This window comes from Carcharhinus amblyrhynchos, chromosome 7 (assembly GCF_965287045.1).
Source record: "Carcharhinus amblyrhynchos chromosome 7, sCarAmb.v2.hapA, whole genome shotgun sequence".
Taxonomy (NCBI): Eukaryota; Metazoa; Chordata; class Chondrichthyes; order Carcharhiniformes; family Carcharhinidae; genus Carcharhinus; species Carcharhinus amblyrhynchos.
In genome coordinates this window covers 91592900-91615070 of record NC_137330.1, presented here as the reverse complement: position 1 = coordinate 91615070, position 22171 = coordinate 91592900, and the positions used below count along the sequence as shown (strand labels likewise).

At 44.6% G+C, this 22171-nt stretch overlaps 1 protein-coding gene across 1 annotated transcript in view; it reads right to left on the bottom strand.

Moving 5' to 3' along the window:
* Positions 1–357: 357 nt before the first annotated feature.
* ube3d (ubiquitin protein ligase E3D) overlaps positions 358–22171 on the bottom strand; it is a 150278-nt gene continuing 128464 nt past the window's right edge. Inside the window, exon 10 of the mRNA XM_080193371.1 lies at positions 358–479. Coding sequence (XP_080049497.1) covers positions 456–479 — 24 coding nt within the window. The 3' untranslated portion in view covers positions 358–455. The remainder of the gene's footprint in view (positions 480–22171) is intronic.

Below are 22171 nucleotides of genomic sequence, written 5' to 3'. Positions count from 1 at the left end.
AAATTTCCTGACACACTCATGACAATTCTCACATCATGAGTGTGTCAGCACTTCCGCCAAGTTCTGTGGTGAGGCTGGTAAGATACCTCTGAAGATCGAAGCTTCTGGGGATAAGTATATATTTTACTCAAGTAACATTCCTAAATGTTACCAGTTTCAGCCAATGATGATACAATTTTGAGTCCTCTTGTCAAGGATTTATTCTGATGAATGACTTATGAGTTGCTGGTGATCCTGGTACAAAGTCAAAACTTACATTTTATCTTGGTGAGGCACTGATTGTTCAAATCACTAAGTTCACTCAGTAAGAGTGCTCAAACGGTTTGTCAAATCATGTTCAAGCTTTTTTTTAAACAGTACTTTTATAAGACGATTTTCTTTATTATTCTCCAATTACTTTACAGCTGTAGTCTTTCTGAATCCAAGCACTTCTTCCATTTGATAATTGACTGCCATCAATCCAGCTTCAAAAATGCCACCTGCAAGAGAGGGGGAAAAATTTAGATACATTTAGCGGCATTTTAAGATAGACTGATTGAAGCTGCATAAGTAAGAAGACAGACACAAAGACCTGTATAAGTGGGTGGCAGGCCACACCATGCCCCACCCTTGCCATGGCCTCTCAAACCCTGCCCTCAGCCCAAGCAGTAATGTTTCATAAACTTCCATTCCAGTGTTGCTCAAGCCTCAAGTGCAGTACTGGCAGTGGCCACCGCTTGCTGTCCCAGAGGGATGGTGGGGGCGGGGGGTCCTCCAGTCTTGCAAGCAACTGCTCTTTTCAGTGGGCTACCCACGCCTCCCGACATTTTAACTGGGGGAAGGGGCCACAGCACCCTATAAAATGTAACCCATTGCGATATGTATAAAACACACCACCACTAAAATACAAAGATCTTTTGAAGTTCAAACCCTCACTGTGCTGCGATGCTGAGTAAAAACTGAGCTTTCAGTTCAATTTTTTGACAAGTATATTTGACTAGATTTTCCAAGGAACATACAGGACCGAGCTGCGAGACAGTGTAACGTAAGTGTTACCGAAATGTACTCAGAGGTATCCCCAGTAAGGATTGCATTGCAATTGCCCAGGAAGTTCAAACTTCCTTTGGGAAATATCCCTGCATTTAAAATCACATATTTCCAATGATTCCAACTGTGTTACAAGAACAGTCACCTAGAAAAGATTAGATAAATTCAAACTACTTCTACCTTCTGGGTAACTGTTGTACTGACCGTACTCCATCATTCCCCCCCCACTCCCCAAACACCCGTCACCACTGACAGCCAACTCCGACTGGGATTCCACACACCTCCCACTAGCCTCCACTCTGACTGTCCCCCAACTTCTTGATCCCTGAACCCCAATATGGCTCCCCCCACCCCTCATTACCCACTGACCGCGCAGTCTTGACTGGCTTAATCCAAACTGACCTGACTTTCCCAGGCCTGACCCAACCTCCCACCCACACCTCCAGGCCCAACCAGACAAGACCCCTCCCGCCACTCCCCAGGACAGCCCTGATCTGACCTGGTATACGCAACTCCTCAAGTAACCAGGAGCATATTGGCAATTCGACCCTACCACCACTCCACCAGGAGTAACAGGCCGCTGTGTTGTATTTGTTTTTCGAACTGGATCGAATATGAAAAGAATTCAGTCTCTAGTGGCAATGCATTTTGGGACTAAAGATCAAGTAAACTGCCAATCAAACAGGCTTAATCAAACCAGAATCAGAACAAGGGCAGCCTGTGATGATGGAATCAGAGAGTGGAGAGCTGTGAGGGGGAAAATAGAGAAAGAGTATTTAAGAAGTAGCAGGAAGTAAAAGTAAGAGAGGAGAGGTCACCCTGTTGGGAGTCTTTTATAGACCTCCTAAAAGTTCTAGAGAGATTGAGGAAAGGATTGCGGAGACGATCCTGGTTAGGAGTGAAAGTAATAGGGTAATTGTTATGGGGGATTTTAACTTTACTAATATTGATTGGAATTGTTATAGCTCTAGCTCGTTAGAGGGGTCAGTTTTTGTACAAAGCGTGCAGGAAGGTTTTTTGACTCAGTATGTAGATAGGCCAACTAGAGGTGAGGCTATATTGGATTTGGTGCTGGGAAATGAGCCAGACCAGGTGCTAGACTTGGAAGTTGGTGTGCATTTTGGTGATAGTGACCACAATTCGGTTACGTTCACCTTAGTGATGGAAAGGGATAGGAATGAACCTCGGGCTAGTGGTTTTAGCTGGGGGAAGGGTAATTATGAGGCTATTAGGAGAGAATTAGGAAGCATAGGTTGGACTAGGAGATTACAGGGACTGGGAACGTCTGAAATGTGGAGTTTTTTCAAGGAGCAGCTACTGCGAGTCCATGATAGGTATGTCCCTGTCAGGCAAGGAGGATTTGGTAGGGCTAGGGAACCGTGGTGCACCAAAAAAGTTTTTTCGTTGGTTAAGAGGAAAAAGGAGGCTTATGTTCGGATGAGACGTGAGGGCTCGGGTAGTGCACTAGAAAACTTTAGATTGGCTAGGAGGGAGTTGAAGAGTGAGCTAAGAAGGGCTAAAAGAGGACATGGGAAGACTTTGGCTGATAGGATTAAGGAGAATCCTAAGGTGTTCTATAGGTATGTCAAGAACAGAAGGTTGGTTAGGGCAAGATTAGGGCCAGTTATAGACAGCAGAGGGAAGTTATGTGTGGAACCGGAGGAGATTGGAGAGGCATTGAACCAATATTTCTCTTCGGTGTTCACGCAAGGGGACATGGATATAGCTGAGGAGGACACTGGATTGCAGGGGAGTAGAATTGACAGTGTTGCAGTTGATAAGGAGGATGTGCTAGATATTCTGGAGGGTCTGAAAATAGATAAGTCCCCTGGTCCGGATGGGATTTACCCCAGGATTCTCTGGGAGGCAAGAGAAGTGATTGCAGAGCCTCTGGCTCTGATCTTCAGGTCGTCGTTGGCCTCTGGTATAGTACCGGAAGATTGGAGGTTAGCGAATGTTGTCCCATTGTTTAAGAAGGGGAACAGAGACTTCCCCGGGAATTATAGACCGGTGAGTCTCACTTCTGTTGTGGGCAAAGTTTTAGAAAAAATTATTCGGGATAGGATTTATAGTTATTTGGAGAGTAAAGAATTGATTGGAGATAGTCAGCATGGTTTTGTGGCGGGTAGGTCGTGCCTTACTAACCTTATTGAGTTTTTTGAGAAAGTGACCAAAGAGGTGGATGGGGGTAAGGCAGTGGACGTGGTGTATATGGATTTTAGTAAGGCGTTTGATAAGGTTCACCATGGTAGGCTTCTGCAGAAAATGCAGATGTATGGGATTGGGGGTGATCTAGGGAATTGGATCAGGAATTGGCTAGCGGATAGGAGACAGAGGGTGGTGGTTGATGGTAAATATTCATCATGGAGTTCGGTTTCGAGTGGTGTGCCTCAGGGATCTGTTTTGGGGCCACTGCTGTTTGTAATTTTTATTAATGATCTGGATGAGGGTATAGTTGGGTGGATTAGTAAGTTTGCTGATGACACCAAAGTCGGAGGTGTGGTCGATAGTGATGAAGGGTGTCATAGTTTGCAGGAAGACTTAGACAGGTTGCAGAGCTGGGCCGAGAGGTGGCGGATGGAGTTTAATGCGGAGAAGTGTGAGGTAATTCACTTTGGTAGGAATAACAGATGTGTCGAGTATAGGGCTAACGGGAGGACTTTGAATAGTGTAGATGAGCAGAGGGATCTAGGTGTATGTGTACATAGATCCCTGAAAGTTGGGAGTCAAGTAGATAAGGTTGTTAAGAAGGCATACGGTGTCTTGGCGTTTATTGGTAGGGGGATTGAATTTAGGAGTCGCAGCGTCATGTTGCAACTGTACACAACTCTGGTGCGGCCGCACTTGGAGTACTGTGTGCAGTTCTGGTCCCCACATTACAGGAAGGATGTGGAGGCTTTGGAGAGGGTGCAGAGGAGGTTTACCAGGATGTTGCCTGGTATGGAGGGGAGGTCCTATGAGGAGAGGCTGAGGGATTTGGGGTTGTTTTCGCTGGAAAGAAGGCGGCTAAGGGGGGATCTTATTGAAACATATAAGATGATTAGAGGTTTAGATAGGGTGGATAGTAATAGCCTTTTTCCTCTGATGGAGAAATCTAGCACGAGGGGGCATGACTTTAAATTAAGGGGTGGTAGTTATAGGACAGATGTCAGGGGTAGGTTCTTTACCCAGAGGGTGGTGAGGGATTGGAATGCCCTGCCTGCTGCAGTTGTAAATGCGCCTAGTTTGGGGGCATTTAAGAGATCCGTGGATAGGTTTATGGATGAGAAGGGATTGGTTTAGGTTAGTGGGTCATTGTTTTGTAACTGGTCGGCGCAACATCGTGGGCCGAAGGGCCTGTTCTGCGCTGTAATGTTCTATGTTCTATGTTTAAAGTTTATTTATTAGTCACAAATAAGACTTACATTAACACTGCAATGAAATTACTATGAAATTCCCATGTTACTTTGGAATTACTGTGTTTACAGTTACTGTGAAGAGTGGAGAAAGAAAAGAAGGATGAATAAGAAGGGAGCAAGGCTGAAATGGGACAGAACAGGAGCTCAGAGGGGAATAGAGATTCAATAGGAAGAAAGGGTGAGGAGGAGAAAATGAGAAACATGATTGGGAAGAATGGGAAAGGACAACTTGTACAAATATGCAAGAGAGAAAGGGAGATCCGTGGAAAGAATGAGGGCAGAATTTTCCTGTCCCACCCACCACGGGGATCATAGCGAGCAGGGCACAGACCATGCAAAGATCCGTTGACCTTGATGGGGATTTTCCAGTCTTGGGGCAAGTGTGGCAGGAAAATCCCGCCCAGAGAGTCAAGTGTGATTGCAGACAGAATGGGAGAAGCAGAGGAAAATGGTGGGAATGGAGGAGAAAGGGGTTGAAGTAAATTTAAAACTATCAGCAATTCCCTTTGTATAAAAATGCTTCAGTAACCCCAAAGAGTGAAGTCGAGTGGGCTTGTGACTGGATCCCTGAACAGACCAGGTGGAAAGCCAGTTCTGACACATTAGCCTGATGGTGCGAGCAGGGGAGACAAACCTCAGAGGCAGATGCTTGGCAGAAGTGACAAAAACAGAGTAGAAAGGTAACGGGATGAAAGCAGAGGGTTTGTTTTAAATGGGGTGAGTCTAAAGGAATGCTCAGATGCACAAAGGCAGATTCATGATTGGGTAAGAATGTGAATAAGGGAGGCAGAGAATGGTATGCTCCGGCAACCATTGCAATTGCATAATTTGATACAAATAACATTAAATATTTTCAAACAATCTTTTTTCAGCTTCAAAAAAATGAAGTCAGAAGCTCCAGCAGAAAGATTCTGCAAGGTTAAAAAACCAGGGCAGTCGAATTGAAAACACTGACAAATTCACAGAAGTCAGAATCTGTGAACACAACCATTATTGGTGAATTGCTGCAGTGCATCTTGTAGATAGTACACATTGCTCTTACTGAAGGCATTTAACCATATATTTTTGCAATAAAATAGCAGCTATTTGTTATATAGTCGTTATGTGGCACATACAGGTCACCTTTGTCATCAAAAGCAGCTGCTTACAGCAGCAATTAAAGGTGTGACATGTGATAGGTGTAAATGGTTTTAAAGTCAAATTTATCACAGTATAAGAAGAAATAGAGCATGCAGCCATCACCTCATTTGTATAATTAATAAGGCCTAACTGATCAAATTGTACTTTTTTTAAAATTTGTTCACTCAATGTGGGTGTCGTATTGCTTTTAAACTGAGTAGTTTGCTAGGCCATTTAAGAGTCAATCACATTGCTGTGTCTGGAGTCACATACAGGCCAGGCTAAGTAAGGCTGGCAGATTTCCTTCCCTAAATGGCCATTAGTAATATTGGTAACATTTATGCCACACAAATGCCAGGCAATGACCATCACTAAAATGAGATACGCTAACCACCATCCCTTGACATTCAATGGTGTTACCATCACTGAATACCCCACTGTCAGCAACCCTGGGGTTGCCATTTACAAGAAAGTCAACATAAACACAAGAGCAGGTCAGAGGCTAGGAATACTGCAGTGAGTAACTTACCTCCCAACTCTCAAAAGCCTGTCTAGCATCTACAATACACAAGTCAGGATGATCACAGTGTGATGGAACATTCCCCACTTGCCTGGATGGATGCAGCTCCAACAACACTCAAGAAGCTTGACACCATCCAAACCAAAGCAGTCCACTTAATTGGCACCACATCCACAAACAACCACTCCTTCCATCACCGATGCTCAGTAACAGCAATGTGTACTATCTACAAGATGCACTGCAGCAATTCACCAAAGATTCTTACACAGCACCTTCCAAACCCATGACCACTTCCATCTTGAAGGACAAGGGCAGTAGATACATGGGAATAACATCATCTGCAAGCTCCTCTCCAAGCCACTCACTTGTAAATATATTGCTGTACCTTCGCAGTCGCTGGGTCAAAATTCTGGAACTCTCTCCCTATCGGCACTGTGGGTGTACCTACACTGCATGAACTGCAGCAATTCATCAAGGCAGCTCACCACCACTTTCTCAATGGTAACTAAGGATGGACAATAAATGCTGGCCAGGCAGCGATGCCCTGGTCTCATGAATGAATAGAAAAAATTAGAAGGTTTTTACAACAATCACCTACCATGGTCTTCATTAGATTATTGTTTTCAAATTCCAGATTTTTACTGAGTTAAAATTTCACCATCAGCCTTGGTGGGATTTGAACCCAGGTCCCAGAGCATTACTCTGGATTACTACTCCAGTGATAGTACCACTACATCACCACCTCCCCACTTAGTGGGGACCTTAGGGCTAAAAATTCTTAATTTGTGTGTACTATTGGGATGGTTTGTGAATTTTGGGTACGTTTGCTAAGAAAGTCTTAAAATTGGCATCTCCTTAATTGCCAAATATAGTCATGTAGTTTTCAGAAAGATACGTGGGTCCTTTGCAAGTGAACTGAATTATAACTGGGACACCCAGTAGGCAGCTGTTAGCTTCAGCAATTAAGGTGAACCGGAAATCGTTTTTTATTTAGTTTTAATTTTATTAGTCGCAGGTAGGTTTACTTTAACATTGCAATGAAGTTACTGTGAAAATCCCCCAGTCACCACACTCCAGCGCCTGTTCGGGTACGTTGAGGGAGAATTTAGTGTGGCCAATCCACCTAACCAGCAGGTCTTTCAGACTGTGGGAGGAAACTGGAGCACCCAGAGGAAACCCACACAGGCACAGAGAGAATGTGCAAACTCCACACAGACAGTGACCCAAGCCAGGAATCGGACCCGGGTCCCTGGTGCTGTGAGGCAGCAGTGCTAACCACTGTGTCACCATGCCACCCCATTATGGGTTAAAAGCAAGATTGAAGTAGTCATAAAGCTGTAAAGGGATTTGTATGTACGTATGTATGTTAGAGTTAGGTTGACTGAGCTAAATTCTCCAAAGATGTCATGAGACCAGATTCAAGGAACTAAGAAAACATGCAGGAAGTCCCTGGATCCATGGGAAAGACAGGCCAGCAAACGTTAAACTTGGGTTTTGGGCCATGTCTCAAATAATGAAATGTTAAGTATCAATATGATGGCATGGTGGCACAATGGTTAGCATTGCTGCCTCACACAGCCAGGAACCCAGGTTTGATTCCCAGCTTGGGTCACTATCTGTGTGAAATCAGCACGTTCTCCCTGTGTCTGTGTGAGTTCCCTCCAAGTGCTCCAGTTTTCTCCCACAGTCCACAGATGTGTGGGTTAGATGGATTGGCCATGCTAAAATGTCCTAAGGGACTAGCTAGGGTAAATACATACGGATATGGGATAGGACCTGTGATTGGTGCAGACTCGATAGGCCAAATAGCCTCCTTCTGCACTGTACGATTCTGTGAGTATTTCTTATACAATTGTTTGTTTGCATGCCAAATGTCCTTCTTGCCAATATGGTTATTCCTTGCCAAGAATTTTCTTACTCTGGGTTTAGTATAGAATCTAAAACCCTACACCATCAACTGCATTTAATCTACTGAAGATGGGCTTGCTTAAAAATAATCAGTGGAACGATTCGCAATGATAATACAAGGCATGCAGCATGAACTCCCAGAAAATTAAAAAAAGATATATTTGCAAAAAAGCAAAATGCAACATACAGACATTCTGTAGAGATATTTTAAAAACAATGCTCTTTGTCATCCTAAAATATAAATTCACTTTACAAAGTTTATCCTTCAAATAGAATTCCAATTGTGACAGTGTTTCCAAATAACAGCACTGCAAAAGGCATACTGACCAAAGCATCCCAAATTTATGTTTGCTTGTAATTGTTTAAAAGTTCTCAAAGAACAAAATGAAAGCGAAATATCATTGAAGGTCTTCTTTCTACTGACTAACCAGTGACCTGTATTCGAAATTGTGTTTTTGTGGATGTCAACAGAAAAACATCTGGGGGCAAAGTGCTGAACAAGATGGAAAATGGGAGAGAATCGCACCCATATTTTAGCGTGGATTGAGGATTGGCTGTCAAATAGGAGGCAGAGAGTGGGGGTTAATGGGTGCTATTCGGATTGGCGGTTGGTGACTAGTGGAGCGCCCCAGGGGTTGGTGCTGGGGCCTCAGCTATTCACCATTTATATAGATGATCTGGAGGAGGGAGCCGAGTGTATGGTGTCAAAATTTGCTGATGACACCAAGATTGGTGGAACAGCAAATTGTGCGGAGGGTGTGGAGAGTCTGCAGAAGGATCTAGATAGGCTGGGCGAATGGGCCAGGAACTGGCAAATGGAATCTAATGTTGGCAAATGTGAGGTTGTCCACTTTGGTAGGAATAATGGTAGGAAGGACTATTACTTACGTGGCGAAAAACTGCAGCATGCGACAGTGCAGAGGGACCTCAGGGTCCTTGTGCATGAGTCGCAAAAACCCAGCCTGCAGGTGCAGCAGGTGGTCAGGAAGGCGAATGGGACGCTGGCCTTCATAGCAAGGGGGATTGAATATAAAAGTAGGGAGGTCTTGCTACAGCTGTATAGGGCGCTGGTGAGGCCGCAGCTGGAGTACTGTCGGTAGTTTTGGTCTCCGCGCTTACGCAAGGATATTTTGGCCTTGGAGGGAGTGCAGAGGAGGGTTTACTAGGCTGATACCGGAGTTGAGGGGGTTGAACTATGAGGAGAGGCTAAATAAACTAGGCTTGTACTCGTTAGAGTTTAGAAGAATGAGGGGAGATCTTATTGAGACGTATAAGACGTTGAATGGGATGGGTTGGATAGAGGTGGAGAGGCTCTTCCTGCTCAGAAAGGACAGTAGGACTAGGGGGCACAGCCTCAAGATAAAGGGGGGGGTGGTTTAGAACGGAGTTGAGGAGGAACTTCTTCACTCAAAGGGTGGTGAATCTCTGGAATTCTCTGCCCGTTGAAGTGGTGGAGGCTGCCTCGCTCAATATTTTTAAGACGCGGGTTGATAGGTTTTTGATAGGCAGGGGGATTAAGGATTATGGGGAGAGGGCGGGAATGTGGAACTGAGCCACGACAGATCAGCCACGATCTTATTGAATGGCGGGGCAGGCTCGAAGGGCTAGATGGCCTACTCCTGCTCCTATTTCTTATGTTCTTATGAGCTCCCAGACGCAATTGTATGGCACTATGAAAGAAAAGAGTCAAAGTGTGATTCTCACCAGTAGGGGGAGTGGACGGAGCCTATTCCTGGCATGAAGCTGACGGGACGTTATTGCGCATGTGCTCAACAATTCACTGTGTACAAGTGTCCACAGTGCACTCGGAGATTTCTCACTCCCCCACTCTCCTGGACATCACACCTCCCTACCCATCACCACCGCCCCCCCCGCCCCCGCCCCCCCCCCCCCCCCCCCCCCCCCCCCCCCCCCCCCCACCTACCCACCCGCCCCAGACATCATACATTAATCACCTCCCACACCACCACCCCCACCAGATCACTCCCTGGACATTGCCCTGCCGCCCTCCCCAGCCGATCAATGGCGTAAGCTGCCCCCAACCCACCCAGCTGATCATCTTCTCAGCTATCTAGGTGTTAGGTTGGTTATGTCAGCAGACTGCAGCTGAAAACATCAAGAGAAGCAAGAAATGAGGCCCAAAGCCAGATTTCCGCCTCTCGCATGATCTTAGTGGCTCGCCACAGTGATTGACTGAAGCAACGAGTCGGTAAGATAGCAATCATAGTAGAATAGTCAATCACAATTCTCTGTCCAAGCTCTCACCTGAGGAATGGTCTTTTGGTAAAGATTGTAATCAAGACTGAAAACTAATAATAATACACTTACACTAAATCATCACTTTTTCCAATCATCTATTAAAGAACGTGAGAGCTACATCTGGTCCCTAACTACAGTAAACTAAATAAAATTAGCTTATGAACATACAAATTCGGAGCAGGAACAGGCCATTTGGCCCCTTGAGCCTATTCTACTATTCAATAAGATCATGGTTGTGGCCTCAACTCCACTTTCTGCCAACATCCAATAACCTGAAGAATCTTGACTAACAAGGGAGTCAATCTAGCTCTACCTTAAAAATATCAATCATCCTGCCACCGCCATTCTCTGGGGAAGAGAAACCAGAGTCTCACAACTCTCAGGGACAAAACTTCTTCTCATCTCTGTTTTTAAACAGTCTTCTTGGTTTTCGTCTCTCCCACAGGGGGAACATTCACTTCATCAAGCTCTCTCAGGATCTTTCATGATTCAATAAGATCACCTCTTCATCTTCTAAACTCTAAGGAACTCAAGTGGTCATAGAGCAACAGCCTTCTTAAGGTTAAATTGAAAAACTTCTGGGTGCCAATGAAATGAGAAGGGTGGAGTTTATTCTGCTCCTAATGTCTGATTATTCACCAGGAATGCCTATGTAAGGAAATAAGTGACTGGAGCATTTACCATGCTGATTAATGTATCATGTTATTAACTGGTACAGTATATAGATGCAGTGGGATCAATCAACCATGGTACAGAGTGGAGATTTAGATAAATAATCTGCCAATAAACTTCTTGAAAGGATCTGAGAACAAATGCATGCAAACTAGGAGAAGCAGTAAGCCATTCGGCTCCTTGAGTCTGCTCTGCCAATTGATAAGAGCATGGCTGATCTGAAATAAAAACAGGAAATGCTTGAAAAACTCAGCAGGTCTAGCAACACCTGTGGAGACACTTCGAAACATCCATCCCATCTCTGCATTTCTGACCTGACTATGGCCTCCACTTTCCTTCCTACCTCTGATACCCTTTGGCTCCCATATCAATCAGAGGTCAATGAAGAATATGGACATTGCCTAGCTGCTCCTTTTTCTCAGCTGTCAGCAGATTTTTGCTTCGTAAGGATTGACAACACAGGTACTCTTGCAGCCTTTTCAATGCATCATTAATCATAATCCTCACTCCTTTTTCTTAGGCAGTTCCCAGTGACCAAAGTTGACTTTCTTCCACTTTTGGACTAACCCAATGCCGAATCCACACACTCTGCCACAAGTGGGGCAGATAGTGTTTGATGAGCCGGGTGGCTGGGGTATTTGGTGTTTGCACTTGGCCTCCATCTGGGCCTCTTTGAGACATTCAAAATGGTTGGCACTATCTTCTCCAGTATGGGCAACCTCAAGCAAGAGATTCTCACATATCAGAGAGGATGTTGCATTTTTTTTAGAATCATAGAAACCTTACAGTGCAGTAGGAAGCGAGGTGGCCCATTGATTCTGCACCGACCATCATCCCACCCAGCCCTATCTCCACAACCCCATGCATTTACCCTAGCTAATCCCCCTTACACTAACTTAGCTTGGCCAATCAACCTAACGCATACATCGTTGGACTGTGGGCAGAAACCAGAGCATCTGGAAGAAACCCACAGAGGGAGGACGTGCAAACTCCACAAAGACAGTGACCCAAACCGGGAATCAAACCCAGGTTCCTGGCGCTGTGAGGTAGCTGTGCTAGCCACTGTGCCACAAGCTTTGAGAATGTTGCTGAAACACTTCCTCTGCTCTCCTGGTACCTGCTTGCCATGACGAGGGTTGGAGTAGAGAGCTTATTTTGGGAGTCTTTTGTCAGGCATGCGGACAATGAGATCCGCCCAATGTAGCTGATTAACCATAACCAGAGCCTCAACACTCCAACCTCTTTGCATTTTCTCAGACTTCTTGCTGTGAAGATCACTATGCCACTTGACAGTTGGAATTCACATAGTGACCCCAGTAGAACTCTTTAGCCAATGGGAGAAGCTGATTGAGAAGGATTCTCGCAATAACCTTTCCTGTGGCAGATAGCAAAGATACCTCTCTATAGTCACCACAATCCGTCTTATTTCTTGAAAGTGATCACAATTACAGTGTCTCAGAGATCCCCCTGGCATGTTGTCCTCCTAACACCAGGTTAAAGTCCAACAGGTTTATTTGGTAGCACAAGCCACAAGGTTTCGGAGCATCGCCCCTTCATCAGGTGAATCACCCGATGAAGGGGCAGTGCTCCGAAAGCTCGTGCTACCAAATAAACCTGTTGGACTTTAACCTGGTGTTGTGAGACTTCTTACTGTGCTTACCCAGTCCAACACCGGCATGTCCACATCATGTTCTCCTCTCTCCGGGTGAAGGAGATGAGGTCACCCCCCCCCCCCAGTTCATGTTCATCAATATATACTCCATATCCTTTTCTAGCAAAATAAATTATTCAATCAATAGTGTTCTAATATGTTCAGAACCAGCCAAAGTTATAAACAATCAGAACAGTTGTCAATCCCACTTTTGTATGATCTGTGACTTATTAAAACAACAAAAGCGGCTGCTGCTTTGTTTTCCTCAGTTACATATAGTTTATACCCAAAGGAAATAAGGTATCTAAAAGTAACTTAACAACAAATCTTTTTGTCTTATTAGTAATTAAAATGCCAATGCACACAATAATGTTATTAGGTTCTGCTGATGGCACTGAATGTAGCAATGATTACATTGCTATTGACTTCAAATTTTGACCTGTGTCCCCCAGAAATGCATAGTCTTCATTTTTTTGTTCAATTGAATGAAAAAAAGCAAACAACTCACCACAGATCGTAACTATAATATTTCTCATTGCCATACAATGCCTAGGGTTATTTGCAAGTTGGGTGAAATGAAGGGCAGATTCCGCGCTGACTTTTCTTGATTTATGAGGACACCCAGTCTCCTTGGGAAATTAGAACCTGCTGGATGGCTCTGGCTTGAGAAACTGTAATAAATTGCCTAGATGGGTAGAATTGTGAATGACAAAGGCTCAGAAATGCTGCCATTGCAGAGCAGCACACATTAGGTGCTAATCTAAGGCCAAATAGATTAAGCTTGAGCTAAAATGAAGGACAAGGGCAGTAGATATATGGGAACACCACCACCTGCAAGTTCCCCTCCAAGTCATTCACTATCTTGACTTGGAAATATATTGCCATTCCTTTGCAGTTGCTGGGTCAAAATCCTGAAATTCTCTCCCTAATGGCATTGTGGGTCAACCCACAGAACATGGATTGTAATGATTCAAGAAGGCAGCTCACCATCACCTTCTCAAGGGTAACTAGGGACGGGCAATAAACACTGGTCTAGCCAATGTCCCATGAATGAGTAAAAAAAAATCTACAAACTCTTGTTTCCTAGCCACTGATTCCATCCCCCCTACCAGGCCATTATATCAGGCTGACTTGGGACCTTGGTGTCCTATTTTACCCGAGGCTGAGCTTTCAGACCGCACATCCTTTCTGTCTCTAAGAAAGCCTATTACAAATCACAATGAATGTAGTTGGTCTACAGCGTAAGAATATATTGTTTACAAGCTATTTGCATCAGGTTTTGTGGAAGTGTGAGATTTTATTGGAGTATGGGATGCTGTTGGCATTCTGATACATCTTGCTTTGCTAAAATCATTTTTTTCAAAGGGTCACCTTCAATCTGGTTGAGAATTACAAGGTGACAGTATAAGAATCCTATATTTTCTGAATATAATTTATCCTATCTTATTAGTATTAGGGCCAAAATTTCAGTACTTGCTGTAGCAAAAGTTCCTTAGTATGAACGTTCTTTTACTGTCCCTGGGATGCTTTGAATCCTGGACAACGCCTTCTGCAGAGGAAAGCAAAAATCTTTTCCATCAGCTATCAAATGAGTAAGTTTTGATCATCTAGAGAATTTAGATGCATTCACCTGTTGACAGCCCTTCCATGTTAGGAACTGGACTGACAGGAAGTCACTGACGTACCATGATCGCTTGTGGCTACTACATTTTATAAAATCCAGGCATTAACTTTTCTTCAGCACACAAAGAGTTCTGCCCAACTTGAAGGGTAGTATATTAAGCCACCTTAATGGACAAGGTAGACAATCACCTTTGAAGTTATGCCAGTGATTGACCATTAGATGAACACTGTTACGTCCAAAAAATAAAAATTGCATTTTTATGTTAAGCCAAAGTCACAATGAGCATGTATCATTTTCAACACTCTCAAATAGGCAGCATGGCGGCACAGTGGTTAGCTGTGGTGAGCTGCTTCACAGAGCCAGGGACCCAGGTTCAATTTCAGCCTGAGGTGATAGTCTGTGTGGAGTTTGCATATTCTCTCTGTGCCTGCGCAGGTTTCCTCCTGGTGCTCCAGTTTCCTCCCACAGTCCAAAGATGTGCTGGTAAGGTTGATTGACCATGCTAAATTGCCACTTAGTGTTAGGGGGAACCAGCAAGGTAAACATGTGGGGGCTTTGGAGATAGGGCCTGGGTGGGATTGTTGTCGGCGTAAGCTCGATGGGCCAAATGGCCTCCTTCTGCACATAGGGATTCTATGATTCTGAATAGGGAAAGGTAATGAGATGATAATCAGAATCCTCTGGCCATTCACAGCAGCGGGATTCTCTAGTCTTGCTGGCAGCGCATCCCCGGTTTCCCGGCAACGTGAGGTGACTCCTCTCAATGACACCAACGAGACTGTAGAATCCCATTGCCAGTAAATGGCACACTGCCTTCCACTGCCAAGAAACACACGGCTGGGAGGCTGGGCAATCTCACACAATGTTTGTCTGTTATTTAAAATTCCTTTCATATGTCAGGCATCATTTCATACCAAAGCATCATTGTTTGTCACAGGTGTCACTATATAAAAATAATAAAAGTGACATTTTGACAAAGGATCATCTGGACTCGAAACATCAGTTCTTTTCTCTCCTTGTAGATGCTGCCCGACCTGCTGAGATTTTCCAACATTTTCTCTTTTGGTTTCAGATTCCAGCATCCACAGTAATTTGCTTTTATAAAAATTACACTGTTTAAGAATGGATACTCATGGCTTCAGGAGTATGGTTACTGATACAACTTCATTTTAACACAAATTGCAGCTCCTGATGTAACTGGTTAAAATATGAAGGTTCAAAAATACTCAACTGAATGAAAATCAATAATACAGATTCAACCGAAACAGCACTTTGGACAACTTAATTTAACAGACCAAAAGGAGATTGCACTCTATATATAGCTTTTCAAATATATGAAAAAAGTCGGTCTTTATAACTTCACCTATGAAACAAACAACATTTTATGGTTTTATATGAAGTTCATCACAGCTCTCTGCTTGTGAGGATGATGTACATCACAGACATAGAATGAAATATCAATTAGGTTTTTTGAGGTTGAAACCTGGAATTCTCTTTCCCAAAGGCTGTGGATGCTGGAGCTTTTAAGACCAAGATAGATAGATAGATTGCAGATAATTACGCGCATCAAGAAATATGACACAAGGATAGGCAAATAGAATTGAGATATAATATCATATGGAATGACTGAATAGGCCTGGCAGGTTGAATGGCCTCCTTACATTTTTAATGTTTCTCTTCTCCTCCTTCTGAGGCAGCCCTGAGGGATCAATGGTGACTTTCTTCCACTCCAATTCAATGGATTCTGAGATGATTGACAAGTCCAATGCTCGATCTGCAGACTCTGCCACAGGTGAGACAGTGGAGCTGAAAGATTGGGTAAGTGAGCTGTTCAGAGCTATGAGTATCCCATCAGACACCTTGGGCAGGATTTTCCGGCCACGTTCAACCCAAAACCAGAAAATCCCACCGAAGTCAATGGACCTTTATTGGGTCCATGTCCCCACCTGCTATGATTCCCATAGCCGGTGGAAAGGGAAAATCCTGCCCCCCCCGACCCCCCCCTTGACTTTGTGTCTGCATACACACAACAAAGTCTCTTGCTACAGTTGGTGCCTTCCCAAATAAAATGTAGTCATCCAGGCCTACTCTTCTTCCTGATATGATGTTCATATCCTTGTAGTTCTGTCACAAGCCAAGAACTCCTGGTAGTCAATGGAGATGTTTATCTTTGAAGTCACCCCTAAAGCCCAAAGTGTTTCCACTGTCCTCCTGAGAGTCTGCTGCTATGGCCGAGTTCAGAGTAGTTGTTCTGGTGGTCTGGTGCTAGGTATTCAACTAAATGTCCAGCAGAAAAGTTTGCAGAAAAGGTTGCACTAGAAAGGGTGTAGAGGAGACTCACCAGGATGTTTCCTGGGCTGAAGCTTTTCAGCCATGAAGAGAAGTTCATTAGGCAGGGATTGTTTTCCTTGGAGCAGAGAAGGTCGAAGGAAACCCGATTGAGCTGCAGAAAATTATGAAAGACATAGACAGGAAGAAACTTTTCCCCTTAGCAGAGGGGTCAATAACCAGGGGGCATAGATTTATGGTAAAGGGCAGGAGATTTAGAGGGAATTTGAGGGAAAGCTTTTTCACCCAGAGGGTGGCTGCAATCTGGAACTCACTGGCTGAAGGGGCTGTAGAGGCAGGAACTGCACAGCATTTAAGAAAGCACTTAGATGAGCACTTGAAATGCCATACCACACCAGGCTACAGGCCAAGTGCTGGGAAATGGGACTAGAATCGATAGGTGCTTGATGGTCAGTGCACACATGACAGGCTGAAGGACCTCCTTCTGTGCTGTATGACGCTATGATTATGAAGCTATGAGAGTAGACTGATTTTGAATGATTAGTACTTCAATGCTGAGAAAGTTGGCTTAAGAAAGGACAGATTTCCTTCCACAGTCTGAAAAACTTGCTGGTTAGGTGCATTGACCTAACGCCACCGGAGTGTGGCAGCTAGGCGAATTTCACAGTACCTTCATTGCAGTGTTAATGTAAGCCTTACATATGACTTTTTTCATGTTGCGCCAATTTTCTTGCCATTGGATTTGGAAGATCTTGCAAAGACGCCACTGGGAGTACTTCTCCAGTGCTTCAAAGTGTCTACTGTAAGTTGTCCCAAGTCTCCATAGTATATAGGAGGGTGGGGATCACTGCTGCCTAGTAAACCACAAATTTACTTTTGGGTTTGATGCCCCACTCCTCAAATACTCTTTTCCTCAGTTGGCCAAAGGCTGAGCTGACTGATTGGAAGCAATAATGAATTTTGTTACCTGTGTCTGCCTTCGTCGAGAAGTGGCTCCCAAGATATGGAAAAAGATCCACATTTTCCAGGGTCTCTTCACTGATCTTATTCAACAGCAGGTGTTGTTGTGTTGTGGGAGATAATTGGAAGAGGACCTTAGTTCTATGTGTGTTTAGTGCAAATCTAATTTTATTACATGTTTTGGAGGAGTGACGATGAAACTGAGCTTTGAATGTCTGTTACATTGTAAATAAGACAAAACCTACTCCCTTGCTCCCTTAAATATGGGCATATTAAAAAAAAAACAAGATTGTCTCCTAATTCTTCCTTTAACTTGTTCGTGACATCACTGTTCATCTGTCCTTCATGATTAAGTAAATCAGAAAAAGTCCACGCTACTGTAAATTATGCATGGCCCACTGAAAAGATTAGGCTCAATGAACTGAATGACCTCTTATTCTGCTGGGGGCCTGGATTGACTGGGCCCAAAGGTTTCGCTTACCTACAGAAAAGCCCAATAGTCTGCAAGTTGTCTCCATTCAGAAACGTTGTTTTTACAAAAAGACAACATCAAACAGTTGACAATACTGAATTTAATGTGAGGTTATCTAATCTTTACATTTAATGAGCCAATGGATGTCAGTTCAATTGTTTAAGCTGTTGTTTGATTAATGAGTGGGAATGTTTGGTTTAATGTTACTTTGTGCCTTTCATTAAAATCTGTCTCAGCTTCAATGATAAGAAACTGATGAGATAAATAGTGCAGTTTCAAGAACTCCCCCTGAAAACTTTACAAAAAGTTCAGTGATTTCACAGTAAGTGGAGACAAAGTTCAATTGTGATCATCAAATAGCCCAAGCCCACTGCCTCCAATGCAGGCAGCACACCAACTTCATCAAGGCATTGATTTAGAAGATAGCTTAGAGTTAGGATCAGTACTAGTGAGAACCTGGGCACAAAGTGGTCTGCACCTAAGACAGGGAGACAAGGTTAGTAGTAGAAGGCCAGGTCACATATAATTTTTGCTGAAAATGACTTAGGTCTTTAATGTAGCAAGCTTTGGAAAAAGCTGATGGGTATATCGAGGAAGAGTTCTTGGAATGCTGCCGGGATAGTTTCCTCGAACAGTGTGTGTTGGAGCCGACGAGGGAGCGAGCTATCTTGGATCTGGTGCTATGTAATGAAGCGGGTAGAATTAGGGACCTTGTGGTGAAGGATCCTCTTGGGGAGAGTGATCATTGTATGGTGGATCCCCAGGACCGGATGGAATGCATCCGAGGGTTCTGAAAGAAATGGCGGAGATGATAGTGGATGCCTTGGTGGTTATTTTCCAAACGTCGCTGGATTCCGGGGAAGTGCCGGATGATTGGAAAACGGCTAATGTTACGCCGTTGTTTAAGAAGGGTGCCAGGCAAAAGGCGGGGAATTATAGGCCGGTTAGTTTAACATCTGTAGTAGGTAAAATGTTAGAATCTGTCATTAAGGAGGAAATTGCGAGGCATCTTGAAGGGAATTGCTTGATAGAGCAGACGCAGCACGGTTTCATTAAAGGGAAGTCGTGTCTGACAAATTTACTGGAGTTCTATGAGGATGTGTCTAGGGCGGTGGATAGAGGAGAGCCGGTGGATGTGGTCTTTCTAGATTTTCAGAAAGCGTTTGACAAAGTGCCTCACAAGAGGTTATTGCAGAAGGTCGAGGGACATGGAGTTGGGGGTAGGGTGTTAGCGTGGATAGAGGATTGGTTGTCAAATAGGAGGCAGAGAGTGGGGGTCAACGGGTGCTATTCGGATTGGAGGATGGTGACTAGTGGAGTGCCCCAGGGGTCGGTGCTGGGGCCTCAGCTTTTTACCATTTATATAGATGATCTGGAGGAGGGAACCGAGTGTAGAGTGTCGAAATTTGCTGATGACACCAAGATTGGGGGAACGGCAAATTGTGCGGAGGGTGTGGAGAGTCTGCAGAAGGATCTAGATAGGCTGGGCGAATGGGCCAGGAAATGGCAAATGGAATTTAATGTTGGCAAGTGTGAGGTGGTCCACTTTGGTAGGAAGAATGGTAGGAAGGACTATTACTTACGAGGCGAAAAACTGCAGCAGGCGACGGTGCAGAGGGACCTCAGGGTCCTTGTGCATGAGTCGCAAAAACCCAGCTTGCAGGTGCAGCAGGTGGTCAGGAAGGCGAATGGGATGCTGGCCTTCATAGCAAAGGGGATTGAATATAAAAGCAGGGAGGTCTTGCTGCAGCTGTATAGGGCATTGGTGAGGCCGCAACTGGAGTACTGTGTGCATTTTTGGGCACCGCACCTGCGCAAAGATATTTTGGCCTTGGAGGGAGTGCAGAGGAGGTTTACTAGGCTGATACCGGAGTTGAGGGGGTTGAGCTATGAGGAGAGGCTGAATAAACTGGGCTTGTACTTGTTAGAGTTTAGAAGAATGAGAGGAGATCTCATTGAGACGTATAAGATGATGAATGCGATGGATAGGATAGAGGTGGAAAGACTCTTCCAGCTCAAAAAAGACAATAGGACTAGGGGGCACAGCCTCAAGATAAAAGGGGGGCGGTTTAGAACGGAGTTGAGGAGGAACTTCTTCACTCAAAGGGTGGTGAATCTCTGGAATTCTCTGCCCGTTGAAGTGGTGGAGGCTGCCTCGCTAAATATTTTTAAGACGCGGGTTGATGGGTTTTTGATAGGAGAGGGGATTAAGGGTTATGGGGAGGGGGCGGGAAAGTGGAACTGAGCAGCGACAGATCAGCCATGATCTTATTGAATGGCGGGGCAGGCTCGAAGGGCTGGATGGCCTACTCCTGCTCCTATTTCTTATGTTCTTATGTTCTTATATACAATGAAATGCTCAATCTCTGGAGAAAGCTTGGGTTGAACGTTAAAGAGTGTGGAGGAATCTGGCCCCAACTTGTTGCAGAGCTTTGCTCTGAAATTGAACTCTATCCTTTCCTGGAAGCAGTAGCCAACTCCATTACTATACCTGATGGACCCAGATATGATTTAGCATCTGACAGCTAACGCCTCACATTCTTCCTCAGTAAAAACAGAAGGTACTTAATTCTTGGTGCTGCAGCGGAAGCTCTAAATCCTGTGATTCAAAGGTCAGCTTGCTGACATGGAAGCTCAGACTGTGTTCGCGTAAGCTCAGACTGCTGCCACCATGGATGTCACATCAAGGCAATGATCTGTCTGCCAGCAAATATATGAAGCACCACGCCAGAAAAATGGCAATGGCTTTGTGGAGCGTGAACCTACTGGCCTCAGGCTGGCAGTATCCTATCCCTGCTCTTGTTGCCCGTTGTCAGTCTGGCTAAATTGTTGTCAGCCATGCAGGGATGCTATAGTTCAAAGCTGAGCCTCCTAGACCCAAAGATTCTCAAGGTCATACTGCAATCTGTCCAACTGAGAGTCAGTGATCTTCCACCAGCCTTGCTGGTATAGTGCTACATAGGAGCACTGAGACAGCTAAAGGCACACAAAGGATAGGCATTATGGGAATGCACAAGGGAGATTAGTTCTCAATCAGCAGATTATGGGTTCATATTTCACTTAGGATTAGATCACAAGAATCAGGATTGGCATTCCAGTGGAGTATTGAGGGAGTGCTGCACTGTTGGAGGTGCCGTTCCCTGGGAAGGGACATATGAATGGCACGGTGGTATAGTGATGAGCACTGCTGTCTTGCAACGCCAGGGATCCAGGTTCGATTCTCGGCTGAGGGGGGGGCGGTCTGTCAGTCCAGAGTCTGCATGTTCTGCATGGGTTTCCTCCGGGTGCTCCAGTTTCCTCCCACCATCTGAAAGACGTGCTGGTTAGGTGCATTGGCCATGCTAAGTTCTCCATTTAATAAATAAACTTAATAAGTTACCAATAAATAAACTTAAACTTTAAAACTGAAGGCCTGTCTGCCCTCCAGGGTGAATGTAAAAGATCCCATGCCACTATTTCGAAGGAAAGCACAGAACTTATCCCCAGTGACGCGGCCAATTTTATTCCTCAATCAGCATTACAATGGCTCCTTGCACCATGCAGAATCCTCTTTCAGCTACGCTTTTATTCCCCCTGCTTCTTGCTGGCATGAGAGAATGAAATATAATCAATTCTTCTGTAATACAGTACCTGTGACCTCCTTTATAAAAAAATGGATGGCAATCATTCCAAATATCATCTATTCCAGCCTGGAGGGAGTCTGATGGGTATAAGCTCATTATCACTCACACCTTCACAGATACTGGCATTGCCATCCTGCTACAGCCAGATGTGCACCCTCACAGCAATGCCTCTTCTGAGGGTGCAGATCTGGCTGCAGCAGGTGACAGATTTGAGGGAAGCCAACCTTACTGAACCATCTTGCACACAGTCCCTCATTGATGTTCACGTAGATGAGTTACTCCCTGAACACCCTGATTGGATATGGCCTCCTTACAAAAGCCCTTCTCCTCCTATTCCTCCTTCTGCTTCCAACAGTTTCTGCCATCTCTGTTCATTCTCCATTTCATGCTGTAGCCCAATGGGAATGCAGAGTGTTGCACCTAAATGGGAGCAGGTGGTGCGTGCAAAGTTCCTGAAGTCATATAATGTTCTGCAGAATTCAGCAATTTTACAGAACTCTAGAGACCACCAACTACTTCCACAGTCACAGCAACAGCCAGTGGAAACTACAGCCAAGGAATCACCGTACCGGTCCTCCGTGTATGACGACATGGAGAGGGATGTCTCCAGGTGTGCGCCATGCAATGCACTCAAGCTGCATCAAATAAAA